This window comes from Lissotriton vulgaris, chromosome 4_1 (assembly GCF_964263255.1).
Source record: "Lissotriton vulgaris chromosome 4_1, aLisVul1.2, whole genome shotgun sequence".
NCBI lineage: Eukaryota > Metazoa > Chordata > Amphibia > Caudata > Salamandridae > Lissotriton > Lissotriton vulgaris.
In genome coordinates, this window is record NC_141691.1 from 81,607,948 (window position 1) to 81,634,250 (window position 26,303).

Genomic DNA, 26,303 nt, shown 5'->3' on the forward strand with positions numbered 1-26,303 from the left:
AAAGCAAACTTAAAGGAGAGACACCCCTATAACAAACCTAAGTAATGATAATAGAATGTAAATGCTTTAACACAGCAGAAGGCAACAAACAAGGAGGGAAATAAAGCTTTCACCACCCACCCAAGACCTAAGAGGTAATTTTGAGCATAGCTTGATAAATGAACCACTGTAACTCAGTGGCTCTCCTACCACAACAAGCTTGTGATCCCCCCATTTCATTTAGAAAGGGGAATCACTAATCACCTGCCAGTGAAGCCTCCACCTAACCACCACCTGGATACTGCCTTGTAGGTATCAAGATGTCTGCCTTATTTATGGTGGTCCTCCTGATGCTTGGGTTTTTCTTTCAACACATAGTGGACTCAGTAGGGGAAAAAGACCCAAGGTCTCAACGTTCTGGGTCAAAACACACTGGGGCTTATTTCTGAAAGCCCTGAGTCACTTTTGCACCACATCAAGTGGTACATGTATGACACAGGGCTCTCAATGTGACTTATAAAGCCATGCAAAGCCACCCTGTGTTGGTCACAGAACACAGAGCCAGGGTAGGTGCAGAGTTGCACACAACACTGCGGATGAGACACAAATGAGTAGTTCGCTCTGTTTGATTTTCGTTACCCCCCCATTGACCTAAAAGTGGGTGAGTTCCATTAACAAGGTAGAATCATGCTTTGTGTTACATGTTGTGACTGATTGATAGAATTCCCAAAACACTTGAATGAATCAGTTACGCAGCAGTGTAGGTTGCTTTTTTATCGTCTTGGTAAATTACCAACAGACCTTTTGTGGGCTATGGTAGGCAAGAAACATGTTGACCTCACATTTTATAAACTAATCACGACTGCTCCTTAGGACCATTGTATCCCATATGAGCAACACTATGGGCCCGATTCACAGAATGAATTTAAGACTAAATCCTAAATGTACTACTATTTGGTATTCACAGAATGCACTTACTACTTTCGGGATTCACAGAGTGAACTTACTACTTTCAGGATTCACAGAATGAAATTACTCTTTTCGGTATTCACAGAATAGATTTAAGACTACTAACTTTACTTTGCACTCCACATGCCATCTTCATCCAATGACACAATCTAAAGATCTCTGGGAAAGAGCCCCTTTGCTGGTGCCTGTCGGGCATAGCAGTGCCGACTTGACGAGGAGCATACCTAGATGATGAAGCATGACACCATTCAGGGTGTGTGAGGGCCCTTGCTTCAATTGGAGCATATTCTACTGACTGGACATTCTATTAGTACTTTACCCTTGTCGAATGAACTGCAGACTTCAGTAAACTTCAGTTACTGGCTTTGAATGGCTTCATAAATCTTGAATAAGGCAATGCAGTGCAAATCTCTGTGCTGCCTTATCCTGCGGCCGGGAGGAGTTTCATGGGCATTGCAGTGGTTTTTTCAATGCAACACCACTCTTAGAATTGTTTTCATGCAGGAACGTGACCCTGCATGCAACTGAGGGACCCTAGCACAATGGTGCAAGATTACCTACATTGGTGCTTTGCTGCCGAAATGGCACCAGCGCAGGAAGAAAGGACAGGATATGCACTGGTTGAGTTCAATCACTCTAAAACCCACTGAAAATGAGCCACATTGTTGAAATGATGCTCTTTGATTACCAGTCTCCTATCAGTCTCAGCCATAGTTCATTCAAGAATCTTTGGCTGCTAAAAGACTTCTTTTGCATTAGTTTCTAGCGAAACAGTTGAACCTGTAAAAGTAGTGAATGCTAATCCCTTACTGTCTGGTGATGTGAAAGAAACAATGCAGCTAGGTATGGTGTTATTCACTCAACACTTGGAAGAAATCATCTTTGTAGTGATCGATGGTCGTAATTTTACAAATATTTTGGGAATTTCTTGGCTTCGTAAACATAACCTTGCGACGGACTGAACCAGGAAAATCATTTGTTTCTCTTCTGTTCATTGCCAAGAGACATGTTTTATATTTTGAGTTTTTGCAGTGTTCGCTGCTTACATTCAAGATTTTTCCAAACTAGCAGTAGAGTAGTATGACTTTGTGAATGTATTCTGTGACAAAAGGAACACACACCATGCTCCCACATGGACCATATGAATGGGCAATCAGTTTGGTGCCTGGAACAAAAACACCTCATGTTCATAAATATGCTCTTAGATGAAAAGAAGGGCTAAACTTAAGAAATATATAGAAGTAAACAGAGCTTAGGGTTTTGTTCGACATTCTACCTCTCTGTTAGAAATGGGGGTCTCTAGTTGGCAACGGTTTGCACCTTTGTCCGAGTAGGGACCCTTCTTCCTAGTCAGGTTAAGGGGGATAAGCTTTTGAAAAAAACCCTGCTCACCCTCTTGGTAGCTTGGCACAAGCAGACAGGCTAATCTCAGAGGCCGTGTGTAAAGCATTTGTGCACACATTCAGTAATACAGTGAAACCACACCAGTTTAGAAACATAAGTAATCGTTAAGTAAACCAAACAAGACCAAAAGGACAAAAATCCACAATACAGTAATTAATATGTACTTTGAAGATAAAAACAGTTCAGTCCATATCAAACTATAGATGCAACACTTTCAAAACAAAGTACCTTGGATGTGTCACAATCATAAAATAGAACTGCTGCAGGGAAGTTGATGCGTCAGTTCCCTATGTCCAGGGAAGGTGATGCGTTGGTTCCTTACTCCAGGGGAGGTGATGCGTTGGTTCCTTACTGCAAAGCAGGTGAGGCGATGCGTCGAAGGGGAGGTGATGCATTGGTTTCTTACTGTGCGGGGAGGTGATGCATCAGTTTCTTACTGCGCCCCCGGTATCCCTGTAGATTTGGCACCCCGGTGCGATGCGTTGGGATCGGGGATGCGTCGGTTCTCGATGCAGCGAAAATGGCACAACGTTGGTCTCTCCAGCCGCAGTCCCACGATGCGTTGGTTCTTGCTGCTGCACAGCAGGCCCTGCTCCGGAATCGTTGCAGTGATCTCAGACTTCGGAAATTGGTGCACACTTTTCAGCGTCTGCTGATTTCTCCAGCCGCAGGCAGTCGCTGCGTAGGTTTCTTCAGCAGCACAATGGCGATGTGTGGTAATTCTTCCCACACAGAAGCGGTGTTGGAAACAGGTGCGGATGCATCGTGCATCTCATAGTTGTATCCCTTTTCCAGCTCCCAACAGCTGGCACAACCTCCAGAAGCCCAGCTCAGCAACAGGCACCTCTTGGAAAGTCAGAACCCCCAACAAGGAAGTTTAGGGGAGATGGTGGTTTGGTTTGTGTGCCCCTGAGACTTCAGAACAGGAGGCAAGCTCTACATCAAGCCCTTGGAGATCTTCTTCAAGCAGGGCACACAGCAAAGTATTTGTCCTCTCCTTGGCAGAAACAGCCACTGCATGCCAACCCTGGACAGCACACAGCAAAGGGGCAGTACTTCTCCTTCAGTTTCCCAGCTCTTCTCCTTGGCAGAGCTTCCTCTTGAGTCCAGAAGTATTCTGAAGTTCTGGGATCTGGGCCCCAATATTTATACAGCATTTCTCTTTGTTCTCTTGTGACGGAGAGGCTCTGTGCTCAGTCAAAACCAGGTCTGTCCTCTCTGTCCTAGCTTCCCAGCAGGAGGTGGAGACAGCATTGTGTAAGGCAGACCAGGTAAGCAGATGCAGGGAAATCTCCTCCCCCTACTTTAAATGCTGCCCAGGTCTATTCAGCCCAGCCCTGACTCATCCAGGAAAGGCAGGACACACCTCAACCTTCCCTTCCCCCCAGTGGCTGTCTACAGTGAATGCAAATCCCCAGCCCCTGTCACTCCAAAGCCAGACAGTCATCCCCAAACCAGACGAGGCACACAAGATGGCAAAGCAAGAAAATACCCAGTTTCTAAAAGTGGTATTCTCAAACATACAATATGAAAATCACCTTTACTAAAAGATGAATTTTTGTATCCTGAGTTCAGGCATGCTAAACTCCATCTTTCCATCTTGTCCCACAGGGAAGTTATACTTGTAAGATGTTATAAATACATTTCCATTTTGTCCTATATGACAGATAGCCTTTCAATAGTGAAAAACAAATTAGACTGTGGTTCACTATCAGGACTTGTCACACACCAGGACATGTCTTTCCTTTCACATACACTGCACTCTGCCCACAGGGGTACATTGGGCTTACCTTAGGGGTGACACACATGTATAACAAGAGAAGGTTAGGGTATGGCAAGTGGTTGCAGTTGGCAGAAATACACTGTGCACAGACATTGCAGTGGCAGGTTTGAGATACAATTACAGGCTACTTATGTGGGTGGCGCAATCAGTGCTGCAAGCCCACGAGTAGCATTTAATTTACAGGCCCTGGAAACAAATAATGCACTGCATTAGAGACTTAGTATTAAGTTAAATAAGCCAATCCTGGAAATACCAATCCATAATAACAAGTTACACAGAAAGCATATGCACTTTAGCACTGATTAGCAGTGGTCAAGTACCCAGAGCCCTAAAACCAACAAAAACATGGTAAAAAACAGGAGGCCAAAAAGCAAAAGGTCTAGGCGTTAACCCTCTGAAAAAGCCAGGTCTAACACTCTCTGACTAGGATACCTATATATTTTGTGCCTTAACATGATGGTAAAGTAAGACTGCATTAACTACAGTGAGCTAAAGAGCCTGCCTTCACTGTACAAAACAATTAATTAAATAACAGGGGGTGGTGATGGACAGAGTTTCTGAATTAAGCAGAATACTCTCACCCAGTTCACTGTACAAAACAACATAATTTACCACTCCTTTTTACCCTACTTGATCAGATGCCACTGCAACATAGCGCATTAATTTTGGGCTCCGTAACGAAAATAGTGTTAAATCAGTTTGAACTTCTGGTCCAGACCATGCAACAATTTTTGGAACTCACTAAGTTATTTTTAGCAAACTTTTGGAAGATTTTATTAAAACTTTACAACCATTGTAAAGGTTCCATCAATAAAAAATATATGAGAAAATGTTAATTTTGTAACTAAGTTTTGGGAGAACATTCCTGGAAAAACAATTAGGAACATCATTTTGTAACAAAAATTCTTTCAGAATAATTTTTCTGCAAATTTTTTTTTGCATGATTTCTTACATTATCCAAAGTTAATCAACTGTACAAAACCTCACAGGCCAATTGTGCAGAAACTTAATCCACATCTGATTAATTGTCAGCCAATGAATTATCTGTTTTTCTTATTTGTGTGATGATGCAGTATGTTTTATTATTATCATTATTATTACTATTTGATATGGATTTTTTACCTGACACTGAAATCCTATCATAGATAGCTCTTTTTGGTGCCAAATTGTGCTTATAAGTCAACAGGGGGATATGTTTGTTCTCCAGATGTGGGTGAGATATGTTCGGGTAAGTCAACTAATCACATATTGAAACTTTGAAGTGTTAATATTAACCGATTGTTTAGTCTTTTATAACATCTCCTCTGGTCTCATCCAATATTTCCCATATCTTATGATATAAGAGTAATGGCAGATTTACATTTATTTTGAGTTTTTAGAGCTAAAGCTACAGCTCCCTGTTGATGGGTGTGTGCATTGTTTTCATGGGTTGGCAGTAACTCGTTGCTAACTTAAAACTATGGGGCATATTACCAACAACGATGTTGAGACGCTGCATTATTGAGCATCAGCGCGATGGGTGAACGTATGAAGCGTGACTGTGAGGTGCTACACAGACTCAATAATGATCTGTTTGGTTAAAAAGAAATTCATTTGGGCAGTAGAGCCAGTTCTTTGTTGGGGTCAGGGGTGGGGGAGAAACGGAAAAGCAGATACTAGATCGTTCTGTCGAGCAGATGTCATTGTTTCCTTGTACGATTTCCTGGTCCGGTGTTTACTAGCTATTGCCGCCCGACCTCCGGGATGCGGGTTACACGGCTGTGTAAAACTTGTTTTACAACTGGTGTAGGTCATTGCTACTTGATGAGACACTCGAAATAACTGTCTGTATGTTTACTATATATCTGCAATAAAAATACAGTTTACAAAAAAAAAACAAAAAAAAAGAAAGTTGGCTTATCGGGAATATTCCTAACGCCGACCTTTACCTGTTTTTATCGCTGAGATATCTTGCTATTATCAAGGTCTATCTCAGAAGCGATAAAAAACGGGCGAAATGCGTGAATATCGCTGTCAATACAGCGATATTCAGGCATTACAGTGACAATGCTCTTAGCCATGTTATCCACCTCTCACCGGATAACATGGTTAAGAACTGGTCAGGGCAGGCGTTAGCTTTTGGAGATATTCGCGCTTAGCGCGAATATTTCCAAAACTAAGCCATTGTTGGTAATAGGAGATAGCGATATTAGCAACTGTTTCCAGTCGCTAACATCTTGGCACGCCCACTTTGCATGTCATTAGCGATAATTATCGCTGACATGCAAAGCGGGCCCCAAGATGATCGCTATCGCCTACTAGCTGTCGCTAACTGGTGTTAGTGACAGCTTGGTAATAGGGCAATAAAATTATCGCCGCTTTAGCGGGAAAAAGTCCCGCTAAAGCGGCGATAATGGCCCTTGGTAATATGCCCCTATATTTCACTCACTTGCACATCGCTGTCATTGAGTTAGCCAGGCAGTCTTTTGGTAAGGCCTATTTTAAGCAGTGCATGTTTTGATAGCTTGTTTATTTCCTTCTCTGGTTGACTCCTTTTGATGAAGGGGTGTACAGCTCCATGCATCTACACTGTTCGAAGACGTCAATTTAAAAAGATAGTAATGAAAAAAACACTGTGGAGACTGTTAACAGTTCAGCAACGGATTTTCCAGACTTTTTAATATGGTGGATAACACCAGGCAAGGCACTATGACCTCCCCCTCCTCTTCACAAGCACTTTCATTATATAAGCTCAGTGCTGGCATTTAAATATGTTTACCAAGAGGTTCACAGGTCATTTTCTGCTTCTCAGCTCAGTTTTCAAACTAATTAAATTGTCCCTTATTGTTAGTTAGGCGATGGGAGATGCTACTTAAATTCACATTTGTACTTGTTTAGTTTGTGCTTTAATTGGATATGTTCACAAGAGGTTATTTCAGTGTTGTATTGTTCTGGCTCTTCTGTGATCTTTGCTCCAATCCCTGCTTTTCATATTTAAATGGTATGTTCGCTTTCATTTGGTCCTATGTGCGTCATTATCCCTTTGAACCGAGTGTGCTTTTTAATTGCTGTATTTCTGCCTTGTTTTTACTGTATTTAATTGTGTTTCCTCTCACTTACACTCGAAGGTTTTCTGATCATTTCCCACTTGTTTGGGAGGTCGCCTTTGCATGAGCGCCCTGTTGGACCACCTTGACATGATTCTGCTCTGAATGTATTTGTTCTCAGGGTCCAATCATGGCGCTGTACCTCTTCCCAGACCTCCCCCAACGCAGCTCTGCTTTGTTTGGGGTAAACCAAATCCTCAGTGTGTGGTCTGGGGTCAGGGAGGGGTCAGAATGGTTCTGGAGTAATATTTCCAATAGGAGACAAAGCAATTCCATCTCCACTAGTGCAGGTGGGGATGGGCCAGCATTAGCACTGGGGGCACCCAGGGCGACAATATTTGTTGGCGCCCCCCAATTACCACCACTGCCATGGATTCCCTCACTAACACCATTTAACAGTACCCCTCAAGTCTCCATAACCACTCTCTCTCTCAGATTCATTTAGTTTTATAGCGCCACTCATACCAGTGTAAGGTGTCAGAGCACTCTATTTCACACACACATTGCACAGAGACAATCAAACGTGTGCAAATCAGTGCATAGAAGATGTTAAATCAGACAGAGGTGTAGGAGTCAACTGTCATACATACTGGTAGGCAGTATAGTTTAAGAGTCCTTGGTCTGGTAAAGCACAAATTCAGAATTTAAAATGTAACATCATTGCTAGGGGTTCTCTTTAATAATAAGAATTACATTCTATCAAAATGAACAATTTTTGCAAGATTAGGATAATGAAAGACGGGGCAAAAAAAATAACATATACCTCTAATCTATACCTTGCAGTTTGCATGCAGATCTTTGATGACAGTTAATAGATCTCCGTTCTATGTTAGGATTTTAACTTATAAACTGCAGGCAAAAAGAGGATCTCTCTGCCTAAAGCAGTAACCCACTGACCTATTTACGTTATGTGCACTTTGTGATCTGCATGGTACAGGTTCCTTTCATCAGGAATCTTAAGCCTCAGCACTGCCTTACCATGAGTCAAAACTTCCACTAGACAAAACTCCGGTCTCTATCCAGAAAAATCATTATTCATGGAGTTATCTTGAAAAAAACTTTTAAGCCTGAACATTTCTGGAGGCAAGGAATGCGGTGGCAGGTCCTTTTAAATCATTAATATACATGCAAACGTGGCAGCTCTAACCCTAAGTCAGCACCCGGTGCAGTGGCACCTGTCGTGCTGCCCTAGATCCGGCCTATGAGGCGGGAGCGGCCTAACACTGTTTTCCTTCCTACCTGCTCATATTCACCTGTTGGTTTGACATTCCCTCCGGAGAGACACGCGGCCTGTCATCGCCTAGTTGAGCCTACTCGCTGTGGGTGTGTAAATCCAGGTCTTTTAATTGCTGCACACATTTCAGTCCCTCTTCAAATATTGCCCAGAGTTGTACTACTCTTCTATGAATCAAGGGTTTGAGTTGACCTCTTCTTCGTTATCTTTATTCAGTTTGAGAGTCTAGTAAAACCTATCCAGAAGATGCTGTCTAGCTAATCTCTATGGGCATCAGACGCCTCTGCCTGCCAAAGGGCCATCAGGGCATTACAACCCTCTCCCCCACCCCTCCCCCGGTGGCACCACAGTGACTGACTGGCATTAACACATCTCCAGTTCAACTGTTCGGGCATGCAGCACAGCGTGAGGGCAAAGGTATGATAGACCCATCTTGTACAATCCAGCTCAGAGGGCTTGAATGAAATGTACATGTTGCTGGCAGCTGGCACAAGTATTAACACCGTGTCAGTGTCATGGTGAACTATCATGAGAACATATCATTGTTCCACAGCAGCCTGTCGCTTGTAGCCATGCTCCATAACCTTGCACACCATCTAAAGGATGCATCACAGACCATTGGATCCATACTCCATACAGACGCATGCCACCTGAAAGATCCATCACAGACCATCACATCCATACTCCATACGCATGCCCGCCATCTGAGAGATAAGTCACAGACCAGTGTAGCCATACTCCATACCCATGCATGCCATCTGAGAGATGCATCGCAGACCATTCTAACCATGCTCCATACCCATGCCCGCCATCTGAGAGATAAGTCACAGACCATTGTAGCCATACTCCATACCATGCATGCCCTCTGAGAGATAAGACACAGACCATTGTAGGCATGCTCCATACCCATGCACGCCCTCTGAGAGATAAGTCACAGACCATTGTAGCCATGCTCCATGCCCATGCTCGCCATCTGAGAGATAAGTCACAGACCATTGTAGCCATGCTCCACACCCATGCCCGCCATCTGAGAGATAAGTCATAGACCAGTGTAGCCATACTCCATACCCATCATCCGAGAGATAAGTCACAGACCAGTGTAGCCATGCTCCATACCCATGCACATCATCTGAGAGATAAGTCACAGACCAGTGTAGCCATGCTCCATACCCATGCATGCCATCCGAGAGATAAGTCACAGACCAGTGTAGCCATGCTCCATACCCATGTTCGCTATCTGAGAGATAAGTCACAGACCATATTTTATTTATTTTATTTACTTTAAAGGTTTTATATAGCGCTGGCTAGACCCGGAGGTATCTGAGCACTTTACATGAGCATCAGATCATAGTTACAGGTTACTTCGTTACAAAGGTTACACACTTTTAGAGTATGGCAACATAGTTACTTGTAAGGTCAAGATAAACAATAAGCACAAATACGTAAGGGGAAAAGCAAGCAAGGGGAAAGATTTAGGGAGGGGGAAGTAGCTGGGGAAGTAGACAGGTAGTGAAGGCAGGAAAGAGGAGAGGAGAATGAAGGACACCGCATGGAAAGGGGAGGGGAAGGGCGACGGGATATAAACTGGTAGACGAGTCAAAGCAAAGTCCAAAGTCCAGTAAGCTGTGATCCCAGTGGAAGTGGTATCACTTCCCTATCTCTGTTGTGGGAGGCTCCCTTTACGCAGCGGACTTTCTCAGAGGGGTCTCTGAGACTCCAAGACCTACATACTGGATCCTGTCCCAAAAAGGGGAGAGGGAGTGCTTTGGCAAGGGGTGCCATACCATACCTCGGCTGTGAGTGGTTCCCTTGGTGCAGTGGACTCTCTCAGCGGGTACGCTGAGACTCCAGAGTATAAATATTGGATCTTTCCCCAACAAGGGGAAAAGGAGTGCTTAGTCAAAGGGCACAAAGGACAGGGGGCTGGGCAGACTAGCAGGCAAGGTGAGAGATTCAGGGGAGCGTGGATATGAGCTAGGGAGGTAGACAAAGATAGAAAGAGTACTAAAGGGGAACACATTTAATTAATGAGTTATTATATAGCGCTGGCTAGACCCGATGGAATCAGAGCACTTTGCACGAGGGACAATAATTTTGCAATTTACATCAGTTAAAAGTTACATAAGTATCAAGAAAAGCATTTAAAGAACATAGGGGACAAGGTGAATGGAGCAAGGAAGGGTAAGGGGATAGGGTAAAGGGGTAGGAGGAAGATAGGAGGTAGAGACGAGGGGAAAATCTGCCCAAGGTCCTGCTGGGTAGGTGACAGTAGGGAGGGGGAGTCCACAACCCATCTCCTCTTTAGCTATATGGTAGCTCCACCGGGCATCGGACAAATCGCTAGGTCTCCATAGTCTGAGGTAAGTTCCGCAGGATCCAAGTCCTGATGTGTAGGCAGGTTAGGGGATAGGTTCAAGGTCTGGTCAATGTCCAATTGTTGTCCTAGGGAAGTAAAACAACATGTAGGGGACCACTATCGAAGCCATCTTGGGGTCAGGCAGGGGACAGTACTGTATACTGGTGGTCATCCTAAGGTCAGGCATCAGACAGTTAAAGTCAATATTCAGGACAGTGGCCGCCAGAAAATAACAAATCCACCGTGCACACACCATCATACACACAGACATGCACAAGCACACACCAATGTGAGCACACACTCTCATATGCACACTGACGCACACAGACACACACATAGACAGAAACATCCAAGAACACAAGCACACATTAAATCCCATGCTCTAATACAAAAAAACAAATACATGCACATGCAAACACCATCACATGCACAAGCACACACAGATGCGCTCACTCTCATACAAGCAGACACGCACAAACACACAAGCACACATACAGAAACTATGAAAAACACAAGCACACACACAATCACTTGCTCAAGAACAAAAATACCCAAGGACGTACACACAAATACATGCAAACACACACCAACACATGCAAAGACATGCACAAGCACACAACAAATGCGCGCACACACTCACATACGCAAACAGAGGGCGCACATACAGAAACATTCGCACGCACCCATGTAATCCCATTCTCTAATACAAAAACACTCAAATACATGCACACACCATCACACGCACAGACATTAGCAGACATACAGAAACATCTGCGCGCACAAACACAAGCACACATAGAATCATATGCTCTAATACAAAAACACCCAAATAAATGTCCACACCATCACACGCACAGACATGCACAAGCACACACAAATGTGAACATAATCTTTCATACACGCACAGACGCACACACAAAAGCACTCCCATGACACATTTCTCCAGGACTGCCGCAGCATTGATGGCACACAAAGGCAGAGTCAGCGGTACCGATTTCCTAAGGGCGCCGCCATCTTAGGACCAAGCAGTCGGCCCACGCTTTAGCGCAGTCGGGTGTGTTCCTCATAAGAGAGCAATGGGTGCACACTGATGGTCGCGCTGTTGCTCCTGGGTCCTTCCAGATGCCACCAGGACCCAGGAGCTCGCAGGGTGGTCAGCGGCGCCTATGTCATTAGGGTGCCGCCATCTTAAGGTCAGGCGTCGACCCGCGTGGAATCTCTGCCGGGTGCACATCTCACAGTAGAGCAGCACCTCCGCTCTGTCTCTGCCCTGCCTTATGTTCTCAAGATTACTAGTAGGTGGGTGGTGCTTAAATATTTTTCTGATGTCTAGAGGGCTTTCGAAAAGGAGATGGAAACAGGGGGTAAACACCCCATCTGCCTCCCATTGGGGAACATGGGGCAGAAAGACTGTTGTGTCTTGAAGGGTGGAGAAGCACAAGTTCATTGTCAGGTGGGCCACTCCTCTCATCAAAAGAAATTCCTGGGGTGTCTCGGGGTGGAACCTTAAGCAATAATTCTCCACAAACTCAGTACCAAACATAGTAGCCATACTCCAAACCCATGCATGCCATATGAGAGATAAGTCACAGACCATTGTAGCCATGCTCCATACCCATGTTCGCTATCTGAGAGATAAGTCACAAACCATTGTAGCCATGCTCCATACCCATGCATGCCATCTGAGAGATAAGTAACAGACCATTGTAGCCATACTCCATACCCATGTTCGCTATCTGAGAGATAAGTCACAAACTATTGTAGCCATGCTCCATACCCATGCATGCCATCTGAGAGATAAGTCACAGACCATTGTAGCCATGCTCCATACCCATGTTCGCTATCTGAGAGATAAGTCACAAACCATTGTAGCCATGCTCCATACCCATGCATGCCATCTGAGAGATAAGTCACTGACCATTGTAGCCATGCTCCATACCCATGTTCGCTATCTGAGAGATAAGTCGCAAACTATTGTAGCCATACTTCATACCCATGCATGCCATCTGAGAGATAAGTAACAGACCATTGTAGCCATACTCCAGAACTCATAAACGCCATCTGAGAGATAAGTCACAGACAATTGTAGCCATGCTCCCTACCCATGTTTTCTATCTGAGTGATAAGTCACAGACCATTATAGCCATGCTCAATACCCATGCACGCCCTCTGAGAGATAAGTCACAGACCACTGTAGCCATGCTCCATACCCATGCATGTCATCTAAGAGATAAGTCATAGACCATTGTAGCCATGCTCCATACCCACATTTGCCATCTGAGAGATAAGTCACAGACCATAGTAGCAATACTCCCTACCCATGAATGCCATCTGAGAGATAAGTCACGGACCATTACATCCATACTCCATACCCATGCACACCGTCTGAGAGATAAGTCACAGACCTTTATAGCCATGCTCCCTACCCATGCACCCCCTCTGAGAGATAAGTCACAGACCATTGTAGCCATGCTCCATACTCATGCTCGCCATCTGACAGATGTCACAGACCATTGTAGCCATGCTTGATATACCCATGCATGCCATCTGAGAGATAAGTCACAGACCATTGTAGCCATGCTCCATACCCAATCTCGCCATCTGAAAGATATATCACAGGCCATTAGGATCTATACTCCATACCCATGCACGCCACCTGATACATCCATCACAGACCATTAGAATAAAAACTTCATACCCATGTGCGCTACCTGAAAGATCCATCACAGACCATTACAGCCATACTCCATACCCATGCACGCCATCTGAGAGATGCATCGCAGACTATTGTAACCATGTTCCATACCCATGCACGCTATCTGAGAAGTAAGTCACAGACCATTGTAGCCATACTCGATACCCATGCATGCCATCTCAGAGATAAGTCACAGACCATTGTAGCCATTCTCCATACCCATGCGCGCCATCTGAGACATAAGTCACAGACCATTGTAGCCATACTCTATACCCATGCATGCCATCTGAGAGATAAGTCACTGTCCATTATAGCCATACTCCATACGCATGCGCGCCATCTGAGAGATAAGTCACAGACCATTGTAACCATACTCCATACCCATGCATGCCATCTGAGACATAAGTCACAGACCATTGTAGCCATGCTCCATACCCATGCATCCCATCTAAGAGACCAGTCACAGACTATTGTAGCCAAACTCCATAATCATGCACGCCATCTGGAAGATGCATCGCAGACCATTGTAGCCATGCTCCATACCCATGCATGCCATCTGCAAGATAAGTCACAGACCATTGTAGCCATACTCCATACCCATGAATGTCATCTGAGAGCTACGTCACAGACCATTGTAGCCATGCTCCATAACAAATGCATGCCATCTGAGAGATAAGTCAGAGACCATTGAAGCCATACTCCATACCCATGCGTGCCATCTGAGAGATAAGTCACAGACCATTGTAGACATGCTCCATACCCATGAAAGGTATCTGTGAGATAAGTCACAGACCATTGTAGCCATACTCTATACCCATCCATGCCGTCTGCGAGATAAGTCACAGACCATTGTGGCCATACTCCATACCAATGCATGCCATCTGAGAGCTATGTCACAGACCATTGTAGCCTGCTCCAAACCCAGGCATCCCATCTAAGAGATAAGTCACAGACCATTGTAGCCATACTCCAGAACCATGCACGCCATCTGAAAGATGCATCGCAGACCATTGTATCCATGCTCCATACCCATGAGCGCCATCTGAGAGATAAGTCACAGACCATTGTAGCCATACTCCATACCATGCATGCCATCTGAGACCTACGCCACAGACCATTTAGCCATACTCCTTAACCATGCTTGCCATCTGAAAGAGTCATCACAGAGCATTAGAATCCATACTCCAAACCCATGCACGCCACCTGAAAGATCCATCACAGACAATTACAGCCATAGTCCATACCCATGCACACCGTCTGAGAGATGAGTTGCAGACCATTGAAGCCATACTCCATACCCATGAACGCCATCTAAGAGATAAGTCACAAACCATTGTAGCCATGCTCCATGCCCATGGTCGCCATCTGAGAGATAAGTGGCAGACCATTGCAGCCATACTCCATACCCATGCGCGCCATCTAAGAGATAAGTCACAAACCATTGTAGCCATGCTCCATGCCCATGGTCGCCATCTGAGAGATAAGTCACCGACCATTGTAGCCATACTCCATACCCATGCATCCCATCTAAGAGATAAGTCACAGAACATTGTAGCCATACTCCACACCCATGCATGCCTCCTGAGAGATAAGTCACAGACCATTGTAGCCATGTTCCATACCCATGCATGCCATCTGAGAGATAAGTCACCGACCATTGTAGCCATACTCCATACCCATGCATCCCATCTAAGAGATAAGTCACAGAACATTGTAGCCATACTCCACACCCATGCATGCCTCCTGAGAGATAAGTCACAGACCCATTGTAGCCATGTTCCATACCCATGCATGCCATCTGAGAGATAAGTCACAGACCATTGTAGCCATGCTCCATACCCATGCACGCCATCTGAGATAAGTCACAGACCATTGTAGACATGCTACATACCCATGCACGCCATCTCAGAGATAAGTCACAGACCATTGTAGCCATGCTCCATACCCATGCATACCATCTGAAAGATGCATCAGAGCCCAGTGCAGTATTACTCTAGTCGCTTCTTGGTGGCCGTCTAAACTCGACCTTCCACCCACCCATGCGGTCCATGCCAAGAGCCTCAGGGTCATCCTGGACCCCAACCATTCCATGAGCAGACAGATCAATACCAACTCCTCATCATGCTTCTACATCCTGTGAATGCTATGCAAGACTTTCAAGTGGATCCCTCTGAACACTAGACGAACGGTCACCCAGGATCTTATCACAAGTAGACTTGATTACGGAAAATCCCCCTACATTGGAATCCCAGCCCATGTCCTATGCTGACTCCAAACTACCCAGAACGCCACCACCAGACTCATCCTGAAATTCCAGCGAAATAGTCATTAGAAAGTGGGTAGTTCCTCCTGAGCCAAGTGGATACAACCAGCTTGCTCCAATGGCTATCGTATCAGTCGCTTTGAGATCTGAAATTCATATCTTGGTGCCCTCACACACCTGTTAGGGTGTCATGCTTCATCATTGGGTGCTCCTCGTCTGGCCGGCTCTACAATGCCTGACGGGCCTGGGGGCTTCTTTATCGGAGATCTTTTGAGCTGGAGGGAGGTGCCTCATAGATTAATATAAGTGAGGGGGAGAAAGGATTGTGAGTGGGTAATAACTAAAATAGACTCTGGTCACCTATAGAAAAAAATATTATGCTTGTGGAAGGTGATCAGGACTAGAGTAAAAACAGAGGAGCTATCATGTTGTCTTCAGGTACCAGGATAGCTACTAAACTAGTGTGATCACTAGTATGGTATGGTTGACATGTTTCATGCCTTGGTGGCCCCAAAGTCGGGAGGCATTTCTTCAGGACCTAGGAAAAAGCAATTTGCGCTCTCCATCGGGGGCGAGGGCTCACCTTTCTAACAATGATGGCCAGTTGTGTTAACTGGTGACCCAAGGTGGGAGCCAATCAGTGACTCCACCTGGACAAAGGAGACACAAGGTGAAGAAGTACCAGCGACATGATTTAAACAAAATGAAATAGGGTGTGGCATACACATTCAGTGTAGTTTATTTAAAAGTGCAAAGTTGCACATGTTCGAGTATCAAGGTGAAGTATGACTGTTTGCTTCTCTGTTGAGCCTCCTTTCCTCACTCTACTATGTAATAGACAATATAAATAAAATCAATACAAAAATCTAAAGTGCAACACGTAAAATAAGCACATATATCTTGTAAGGTTATGAAATGTAGTCTAGAGCTTCCAACGTTCGGTTGGCCCGTGATAGGCATGGTTGTGACTTACCTCAATTGAGGTTGGATAGTGCTTCATAGACGTAATGGAGGGTCCTGACCAATATGAGGGACATCTTTATGGAGGGGGTATATAACCACATCTCTCCATTCCTCAACCGTCTCCACTGCCTCCAAGGCCAGGAAATATGCAAGTTCAAGCTACTCACCCACGCCTGCAAATCTCTCCACAACAGAGGTCCAGCCTACCTCAACCACCGCCTACACTTATACCAACCCGCCAGACACCTTCAGTCTGCGTACCAGGCAAGAGCACACCTCCCTTGCAACAAGAAGACCAGAAGCAGAGGACGGTCCTTCTCAAAGCTTGCAGCCAAGACCTGGAGCAACCTCCTGAAACACCTCAGAACCTCCACCTCCCTCATGAACTTCCAAAGGAACCTCAAGACATGGCTCTTCCTGTCAAAACAGGCATGATCTCCTCCCCACCTCAAGGCTGCCCTACTCAGCACCTGGTACCAGCACTGATGATTAACTGCCACCTACAAATTCACATCACATCACACCATCATGATACTAATAATTATCATCATCATCTCAATACCAAATGTGAATGCTTACTTTTAGAATTTCAAGATTTTAGACCAAATTATTTCATGGAAAAAATTGCAGTTCTGAAATGCCTGATTGGCTGCTTTGTCCATTTGAATTAATTGACATGAAACCATCCTTTTCCCTCTTGGCTACTCTGCAAGATCCTCTTCAGTGGGCCCTGCAGCAGGATTAGGTGGTCTTGTTCACCATTGCTGCTCCAGATTCACCTCTCCCTTTCAAGTTGGTGAGTTCTATGCTGGGCCGTTCAGTTGGTTTACATTAAGGGGGATGTAACTAGGCTCATTATTCTGGTAATATTAGGGCTGACAGCATCTAGAAGGTCTACTCTTTCTAACCTGCTTTCATGTTTTGTTTGTCCTGGAGTCTGGCCCTTATGATAAATTCAGCAAATGGTCCAACTACCTCTGATTGCTTGACTTCACCAGATATTTCAAAGTTGTGAGTTAACATCTAATCTTCCACCCCCTGTGCATGGGGAGTCATTCTCCTCTAATGGCCTCCATGAGATATGCCTCTTTGTAACTCTCATGGCCTCCCCATGGGCTAAAATCTTCCATTAACAGCATTTTCTTCGAAATTGTTTGCAGGTTTCAGTGTCAAATAGTGGACCTAGCTCATTATGAGATTGTTGTACCTTGGCATGTGGCCCATCCCTGCTGCAATGAAGGACACCTTTGGATTCATCACTCATGGGAGATGCATGCCCCAAAATGAATCATATTGTACATGCATGCGTTGCTACCGGGTAATCCCTCAGTGCTTATAATTACTGTTCCACTACGTCTTTCAGAACTGTGAACAAGTCATGAAGGACCATGAGCAAGTTTTCTTTGAACCAGGTGACCATCCATCATTATTTGAGAATCACTTTCATTCTTCAGTCTTGTATTTGTGTACCCAATGACTAATGACTCATATTCTTCTTCTAGCTTTGGGGGCTTATAATATTTCTCCAGTATAGTCATCACATTTTGCAGCTAAGACTTCCGCTCACTTGTACAGTGAGTTCACTCAACCTGTTAGCAAGACTTTGGCACATTGTACTGTGGAGTGTTGTGGCTCACTGGTTAGAGGTGGCTCACTGGTTAGAGGCGGCAGACCCGGAAGCAGAGGTCGGCCGGGACCATGGTTCGATTCCCGGCGCGGCAGGGTCTTGAGCCATGGTCAGCGGACTCGATAATTCTCGCCTTGGTGCCTACTCTAACCATGGGTCCCACTTAGCAACTCTGGGCAATAGCTTGCTTAATCTCTACTAACGGCCCCATCAGCGCTGAGGATGCTTGTCTTAACCTTGGAGATGCCCAGGAGGGACCATCTCACAGGGACAGCCAGGATGGGTTCCCCAGCGGTATACAGCGCCGAGATGCCCCCTTGCTGGGGCAGCTGTGCGCTTTACAAGTATTTAACATTTAACATTTACTGTGTCGCGTCCCTTGCTACAGATGTTTTCTTCAGCTGTGAGGGGTGCCTTCCCTGGAGGTACCTCCATCAACATGTCACTCTTTATAAGACAGGCTCCTATTCAAGATCCAGCTGCTGCTTGGATTGTGTTTCCTCTTCTGGAGTTTGGGCATCCTTCAGAGTTAGCAGTCTTTGACAATGGGTATTTGCTAAAGATTTCCTGCAAGGATAGGAAGTCTGTAATATATTGAGCTCTTTTGTCAGTCTCCCTTTTTGCTAATTTTATGGTTAAAGCGGTAATTGACAGGCTTTCAACATTCAACCCACTTAGCAAAGTGGGTTGAATGTTTTAAAGTGCTTTTAATCTATTAAAGTAATCTTCTTTTATCTACAAAATCCCTGGAAACATAAAGATTAACTTGTCTCGTTGTACTTTTAGAAGTCAATTTGCAGCTCATAGTAGTGTAAGTTTTTCCACACAGTGCTTGATGCCACAATATTTCCTATTCGAAATGTTATATCAGGAGTTGCTAACTTTTTCCAAACTTTCTCATTTTCCTTTGTAATTTCTTTGTGTTTATTCGCATTTGTAAAGACATCGCACGTACATAAGCAATAATATAGCATATAAATGTAACTTTTCGCATCATGCCACCCAAGAGAGGGTTAGCGGGGGGGGGGCTCACATTTGTCAATGGTACGTAAATAGGCAGCCTTTGCGATCTGACAGTTTGAAGATTTTAGTTCCCACCTCTACACTCTATCAGCAACAATTTACAGGTAATCGCAGGGAGAGGCAACCCCAGGTGTGGTAAGGTTAGCATTACTTACATCATCATCGGGAAACAACCATTACAACGCACTGCCTTTACAATACAGTCATTACAACGCAACATCCTTTACATTGCATGCCATTACAACGCAGCCATTACAATGCATGTCACTACAATGCATGCCATTACAAAACATGCTACTACAACGCATGCCATTACAACACATAATAAGGCAAGTAATGGGAAACAGTAATTTTTACCCCTATATTATCCAACACTTACCCTACTGTTGCGCTCACTGGAGTGGGAATAGTCATTTTTACCCCTACACTATCCAACACTTACACTACTGTTGCCCTAAAAGTATAATGCGTTGTAATGGTATGCGTTGTAATGAAATGCGTTGTGAGTGTAGTTTCTAAAAATGAGTTGTGAATGATTGCATGCGTTGTAAAATCATGCATTGTAATGGATGTTGCGATGTAAAAACTGTGTTGTAAAGACATGTGCTGTAAAAGTTTGCTTTGTAACATGTCCTATTCATCATCAACACAAGTAAAAATGCAACAAGTAAATAAACAATGGTTTTCCATGTGGAGGCATTACCCTGAGGTCCAAGCAAGAGAAGAATAAGCAGTCGGGAGGGAGGAAATGACGGGAACTCCACATGCCCCTCTCAAGTACAAAGCCAGCCATCGGGGCGCACGCTGCGCGTAAGCATTCCCCCCTTCCTTTATGGTCCTGCTGAGCGCGGAGAAAGACTAGCCCGCCACCCTGCGTGACTCCTAAGATGGGCGATCGTTTCCCCCAGCTGCCTCCGTGGTCATGCGGCACTCAGCGCCTAATCGGCTGAGTGGTAGAGGGTGAGCGCGGCAAAAATTAGTAGCAGTTTTTTAAAAAAGGTGACCAAATTACAAAGCAAATAGAGCAGCTGCACCGGTTGTCGGACATAGTGCTCGAACTCCGCTGTCAGGATGGAGATCAGGAGTACTCAGAGATTAGCAGATTGGTGGGGGAGGGGGGACCATGGTCCGAATGAATTTCAGACGCCATCTTGAGGTCAGTTGTTCCAGGGTAGCTGGAGCTCAGTCGGGCCGCTACAGCGACAGGACTCTGTTTCTGCTCTATTTCGTTCTGTGAGGCGGGGGGGGCGGTCAGGGGGGGTTGGTTACCACTCACTCATTTCTCAGTCCTTTCATCATGATGCTCTCGACTCGAACCCTCAAAGCTTAAGGCGCCATCTTAGAGTCAGGCATGAGGGGTCATGCAGCCAAGAAAAGAGCCTGTGCAGCGCAAATGTAGGTTTTTCAAAGCCTGTTGGAATGTAGTTTATCCAAAGAGCGTCCCGTTGCTCTGGAGTTCCCTCGCCGGTCAGGGCACTTCACACAGGGCCTCCCCCACTGCCGCTCTGGACTCAGTGCACCAGGTCACCTAGTAGAGGCAGAGTCGAGTGATCGAGAGCAACTTTGGCCACAGAATTAAAGTCTTCCCCAAGGAAAAAGTCCAGTTGGGCTGACAGACGGGTCAGGAACGATAATTGGTCTTGGTTGGGGGCATACACATAGCCCAATACCAGGGACATACCATCTAATCTCCCCTCAACCATGACATATCTGCTTTCCCTGACTATGCAGATCTACGTTACCTCAGATCAATGTTTTTCTCAAATATGCAGAGTACATCGTGGCATAGACATGCCCCTGCCAATGCCTCTGAAGCTCCACCTTGATTTGGTGTGTCTCCTGTATTAGAGCATGTATACAGCTCTAGGTTTAACGAATGTATGGATGAGATGTCATCAGGCTATCATCCTCATACCCATAATGTTGCGGGTCAATTTCAGCTCTGTGTGTGTCAATGTCCTAGCTATGTAATGTTCTGCAATGCAGGGCAGGAGGTTGGGGACCCCCAGAAAGAGCCGTCCATTGCCCTCTCACCCATCCCCTGTGCTGCGATGATTACCACACTAGCTCTGGATCCCATATTGTAAGCATAAAAGCCCCAAATTCCCCACCCCAGAGAGGCCTGGCAACAGCCAGCTGCTCAAACATAGGCATGACGAAAAATAAATTGTGTTACACATGAGCATTACCCACTATCCGTGGATACATGAATATGTGCATGGGGGTTTACATGTCACATAGACATCAAGCTTTCACAGTCTCTCCAATACTGCACCCCAATAACTAGGCAGCAGTTATCACTCCTGCTATCGCTGAGTGGGGAAGAAAACCAGGGGAGCATCCCACACATCCATCTGAGTGCCATCATCTTGCTTAGCCTAGTTTATGCTAGTCAGGAACCTTCCGCGCAACCTCCACAGCCAGTTACACTCAATGTGTTATGTTATGTTATGTTAATAACCTTTTGTATAGCGCACGTACACCCAGGGGCTTCATGGCGCTGACTGAACAGAGTAACCCAGATGGACAAGGGTTGAGCCTAGGCCGGAGGGAAAAGCCAGGTCTTAAGCTGTTTCCTAAATGCTAAAAGATCAGTGCAGGAACGAATCCCAAAAGGGAGGGAATTCCAGAGCTTAGATGCGAGTACCTCGAACCTGTGTCCACCCTGACGTTGTAGCTTAAAGGCTGGCGTAGGCAGAAGGGGAAGGTCGGCAGAGCGGAGGTTGCGAGAGGGGGTATACCTAGATAGTAGGGTGTTGATGAATTGAGGGCTGCGAGTATAGAGTGACTTAAAGACAATTCAGGCAGCTTTAAATTGCACTCATTGGGGGAAGGGGAGCCAATGAAGTTGTCTAAGAATGGTTCTGGACAAATTGGAGACGTTTGCTAAGATACAGAGGGAGGCCCAGATAGATGGAATTGGCATAATCCAGGTGAGATAGAACTAACGCTATCACCACCTGGATCAGTGCCGACTGGGTCAGCATCTGACTGATTTTCTTTATCCTGCGGAGCAGGAAGATACCACCGTGCCCACCTGAGTTTTCAGTGATAGGTCTCTGTCAATGACTACTCCCAGGCTCATAACCGATGCTGAGGGGGGAGGCACGAGACCCAATTCTAGGGTCCAGTATTGGGGGCCCCAAAGTATTTGACTTTTGCCGTTGAGGATTATTTCTGTCTTTCCAGGGTTCAGTTTTAAATGATTGGTATCCATCCAACGGCGGATGTGTAGCATGGTGTCCTGGAAATCCCTGATTGAGTTGGAGGAACCGTCAAAAGTGAATATGAGCTGTAGGTCGTCAGCATATTTGAATGTGGTGACTTTGAACTTTCCTAGGGACTGGATCAGAGGAACAAGGTACAAATTAAACAGAGGGGGAGACAGCGATGAACCTTGAGGAACCCCACAGGTCGTCTAAATTTTAGGGGCAGTAAAAGGGGCCAGGACGACGGCTTGAGTGCGGTCGCTAAGGAAAGACCTTATCCAATTATCGGCAGAACTCCGGATGCCTGCCTGTTCGACACAGTCCAATAAGATGGCATGGTCGACCGCGTCGAACGCGGCAGATAGATTTAATAGGACCAGAGCCTGAGGAATTCCCTTATCCGCATTGTCACGGAGAGAATCCATGACAGCGGTGATGACAATCTCGGTCGTGTGGGCGGGCCGAAACCCGGCCTGGTGGGGATCCAGGTAGTTGGAATCTTCAATAAAGGTAGAAAGGTGGGTGGTAACATAAGCTTCGAGAATTTTGGTCAAGTAGGGAAGAAGGGAAATTGGCCTGTAATTGGAGAGGACTGAGGAATCCGCACCAGGCTTTTTTGGCAAGGGTAAAATTACTGCCTCTTTGAAGGCTTTAGGGACCACACCCTGAGGAAGAGAGGCGTTGAGGAGGGTCAGGATAGGGACAGAGTGGACCGAGAGAATTTCCTTTAAGATATACGGGGGGCTGCAATCCCTAGGAGAGCCACATTTCACCCTGGTGATGAGGGTTCGTAAAGAGTCTGCATTGAGAGGTGGGACATGATCAAAGAAGTGATCACTAGGGATCGGGGAGGTGGTGTTCAAACTGGGGGCAGTGACTGGAATGCTGGCTTTAATTGTGGAGATTTTATCCCGAAAGTATAGGTTGAGGGAGTTACACAGGTCCTGGGTCACCGTTGGTTTGAGGATAACTCTCTCCATGTTAGACAGTTTATTAACAATGGCGAAAATGTCCTTAGACTTATTTTCAAAGTTGATGATTATGTTTGAAAAATAGAGTGCCTTGGCCTGGACGATAGCTTGCTTATAAGCAATGCGAGCAGCTATATAAATAGATTTGGTCTGGGGGTCGTAGTTTCTCCTCCACTTTCGTTCCTTTTGGCGGATGTCTAATTTTTTCGCCTTGAAGTCCTCAGTAAATCACTTCTGGGAGTCCGGGCGGCGGCCTATTCTGAATTTCTTCAGAGGAAAATGTAAGTTGCTTGCAGCGAGCAGCCAACAAGAGATGTTCATTTCGGCCTGCTCGAGATCAATATTGTCAGCAGGGATGGTGCTTGCTAAATTATCTAGGAAGGCTTGTTTGTTAAGAGTGCTCCATTTCCTAATAAGACCTCCAGATATTGTTGGAGATTTACTATCGCTTGCCATTGAGATGGTAAATTTTATCAGGGAATGATCCGACCAAATGGCACATCCAAACCGTTAACATAGCACAAACACTGGTATAGCACAAGACACCACCCAAGGAGGGGAATGGCCATCTCCACAATCAACCAGGAGCATCACACATCCACAAATTGCAGGGCCCCTGGAAGCCTTACTAGCCCAAAATGAGAAAGTCAGAATAAGTCATCCGCCATCTGCGGAGTCACCAAAGGAATCTGCTGATGGTCTAACATAGTGTCCTCTAGTACAGAGACTACAACGTTTTTGTCCAATGGAGTTCTCATTTCTGAGTCTGTGTGGAGTTCACGTGAAAAGCCCATTGCTGCCACCAGGGCTGATGCCCTGTCTTGTTCAACCTGTGCTCTCATGCGACTCTGTACAGAGATCTCATGGCCCTAGTCTCGTCATCATCTCCTCAAACATGTCTGAGGAGGGGCTTCCTCTCCAGCACCCTGACACTCCATCCTTCCGTTTTCGATACAGTTCAAGAACATTTGAGTTACCCCATCCAGCATGACCCACAGTCAGGTGGGAAACAGTATTGAATAATGGAAGCCAACCTCCCACAGCTCCGTTTTGACCTTCAAAAATGACTCCCTCTTTGCTTGTGTGACCGCTGTGCAGCTGGGAAAAATAGTCACTCCTGTGTTCTCTACTCAGAAAAGGCCATTCTCACCAGCCTTCTAAAGGAGAGTATCACAGCCTCAGTAGTGTAGCAGTCTCGCCAGGACTGGGTGTGGTGGGTGGCCAGAGACAGGGGATCTGGCCAACATTCTGTGTGCATGGTGAAGGGGGAAAGCCCCTCGGGAGCCAACTTCTCTCATACATTTTTCCAAGTAGATAACCTTGTCCGGCCTTTCGGCTCCTTCTGGAAGTCCAACAATCCACACATTATTGAGGCGGTTATGGCCCTCCACATCTTCTGCCCTACTCAGCAGGATTTTCACCCAGTCATTGAGGTCTTTCCCCTGCAGATTCAGGGACAATTGTGCTGGCTCCAACTCCCCGACCAGGACCTCCACCTCTTTGACTCGGTCAGTCTGTTTGCAGTGGTCTGCCCGCAGCAGGCCCATTTACTCTGAGTCACTGCAGATCTGCAGCTGTGGGGATGCTTAGGATTCTGTGATGGCTGGCAGTATTTTATCGAGAGTCAGCTGCAGAATGTGGGGCACCTGTTCCATGGTGCTGTCGGATTGCAAACCTTCCTGTGCTTGGACCCCTGATAGGCTGGAGCTGCACTAGCATCTCTCGCCTTTGGCATGCCCACCACCATGCCCCATAGATAGTGTTATCTGAAGGCACGTCCACGCAATCCGGGTCTCTGCTCAACTTTAGCCACCACCAGCTCAGCAGCCTTTTCTGAGTGTGCCAGTCACCAGCTTGTCAGGGCTATTGTAAAGGATACAGCATATGCCACCTACTCAGGGACAGGCAGAGACTACTTCCTGTTCAGGGGTGGTTCCGGTGCCATTATCAGTAGTGATCAATGAGAGACCTCGGGGTCAATCACCTTGATGTTTCCTGGGGCCACCGGTCAGAAATCCACATAGTGGGCTCTGCCCCGCAGCCATCAGCAGCAGGGGTCAGAGATCTTGTCCTCACAAGGGAGGGGGAGAGACACCAGCTCCAGTGTCCTAGATGTCAAGGGCTAGTGGGACATGGAGAGTCCCCTGCCTCGCCTGCAGTCCCCACATACAGGCGCCAGCCCCTGTACTGTCTAAACCCAGCTGCAGCAGAGGCCTCCAAAGTCCACATGCCCGGGGCTCATCTTCTACCATTGGCAGTCCACAATCAATGGGGGGGATATTCTCTGGTGATCCCCAGTGAAAGCCAAGGTCCATGCAGCGCTCCAACACTATGCTACTTATTTATGGCTTTTTAGCGTATCAAGAGAGAGAGAGAGGACTAGAAAGCTAGTCCGAATCCCCAGGGGTTTATATATGATTATCAACAGGGACTAGCCATGTGTGACCATAGTAGGACTCTGAACTGTATTATCAGCAGGCACCTAGTAGGTGTTTTCATGAAGCCCTCACCCACCAACCTAGTTGGTGGCATGCTTCATCATCGGGCCCACCCAGTGACACCTAATGTGTCCCCGGTGTGCTTCAATGCCTGATTATAGCGGAGCAAGTATTTTACTGAAATTGCAGTGTGGTGAGTGATAAAGTGAAGGTTAAAACAGCTTCGCAGTGGTCCCAGTACCCGAGGGTAAATTACATTTTAATAACTGGGCCTCCGTGAGCGGTTAAAAACAAGGCAGGTGG

General features: G+C 45.9%; 1 protein-coding gene across 1 annotated transcript in view; it reads right to left on the bottom strand.

Annotated features, from left to right (window-relative positions):
* The window catches only part of LOC147718402 (uncharacterized), a 52,435-nt gene extending 27,326 nt beyond the window's left edge, over positions 1 to 25,109 (bottom strand). The window contains exon 1 of the mRNA XM_086967192.1: positions 24,863 to 25,109. Within this exon, the coding sequence (XP_086823318.1) occupies positions 24,863 to 25,109 (247 nt within the window). The remainder of the gene's footprint in view (positions 1 to 24,862) is intronic.
* Between the last annotated feature and the right edge of the window lie 1,194 nt (positions 25,110 to 26,303).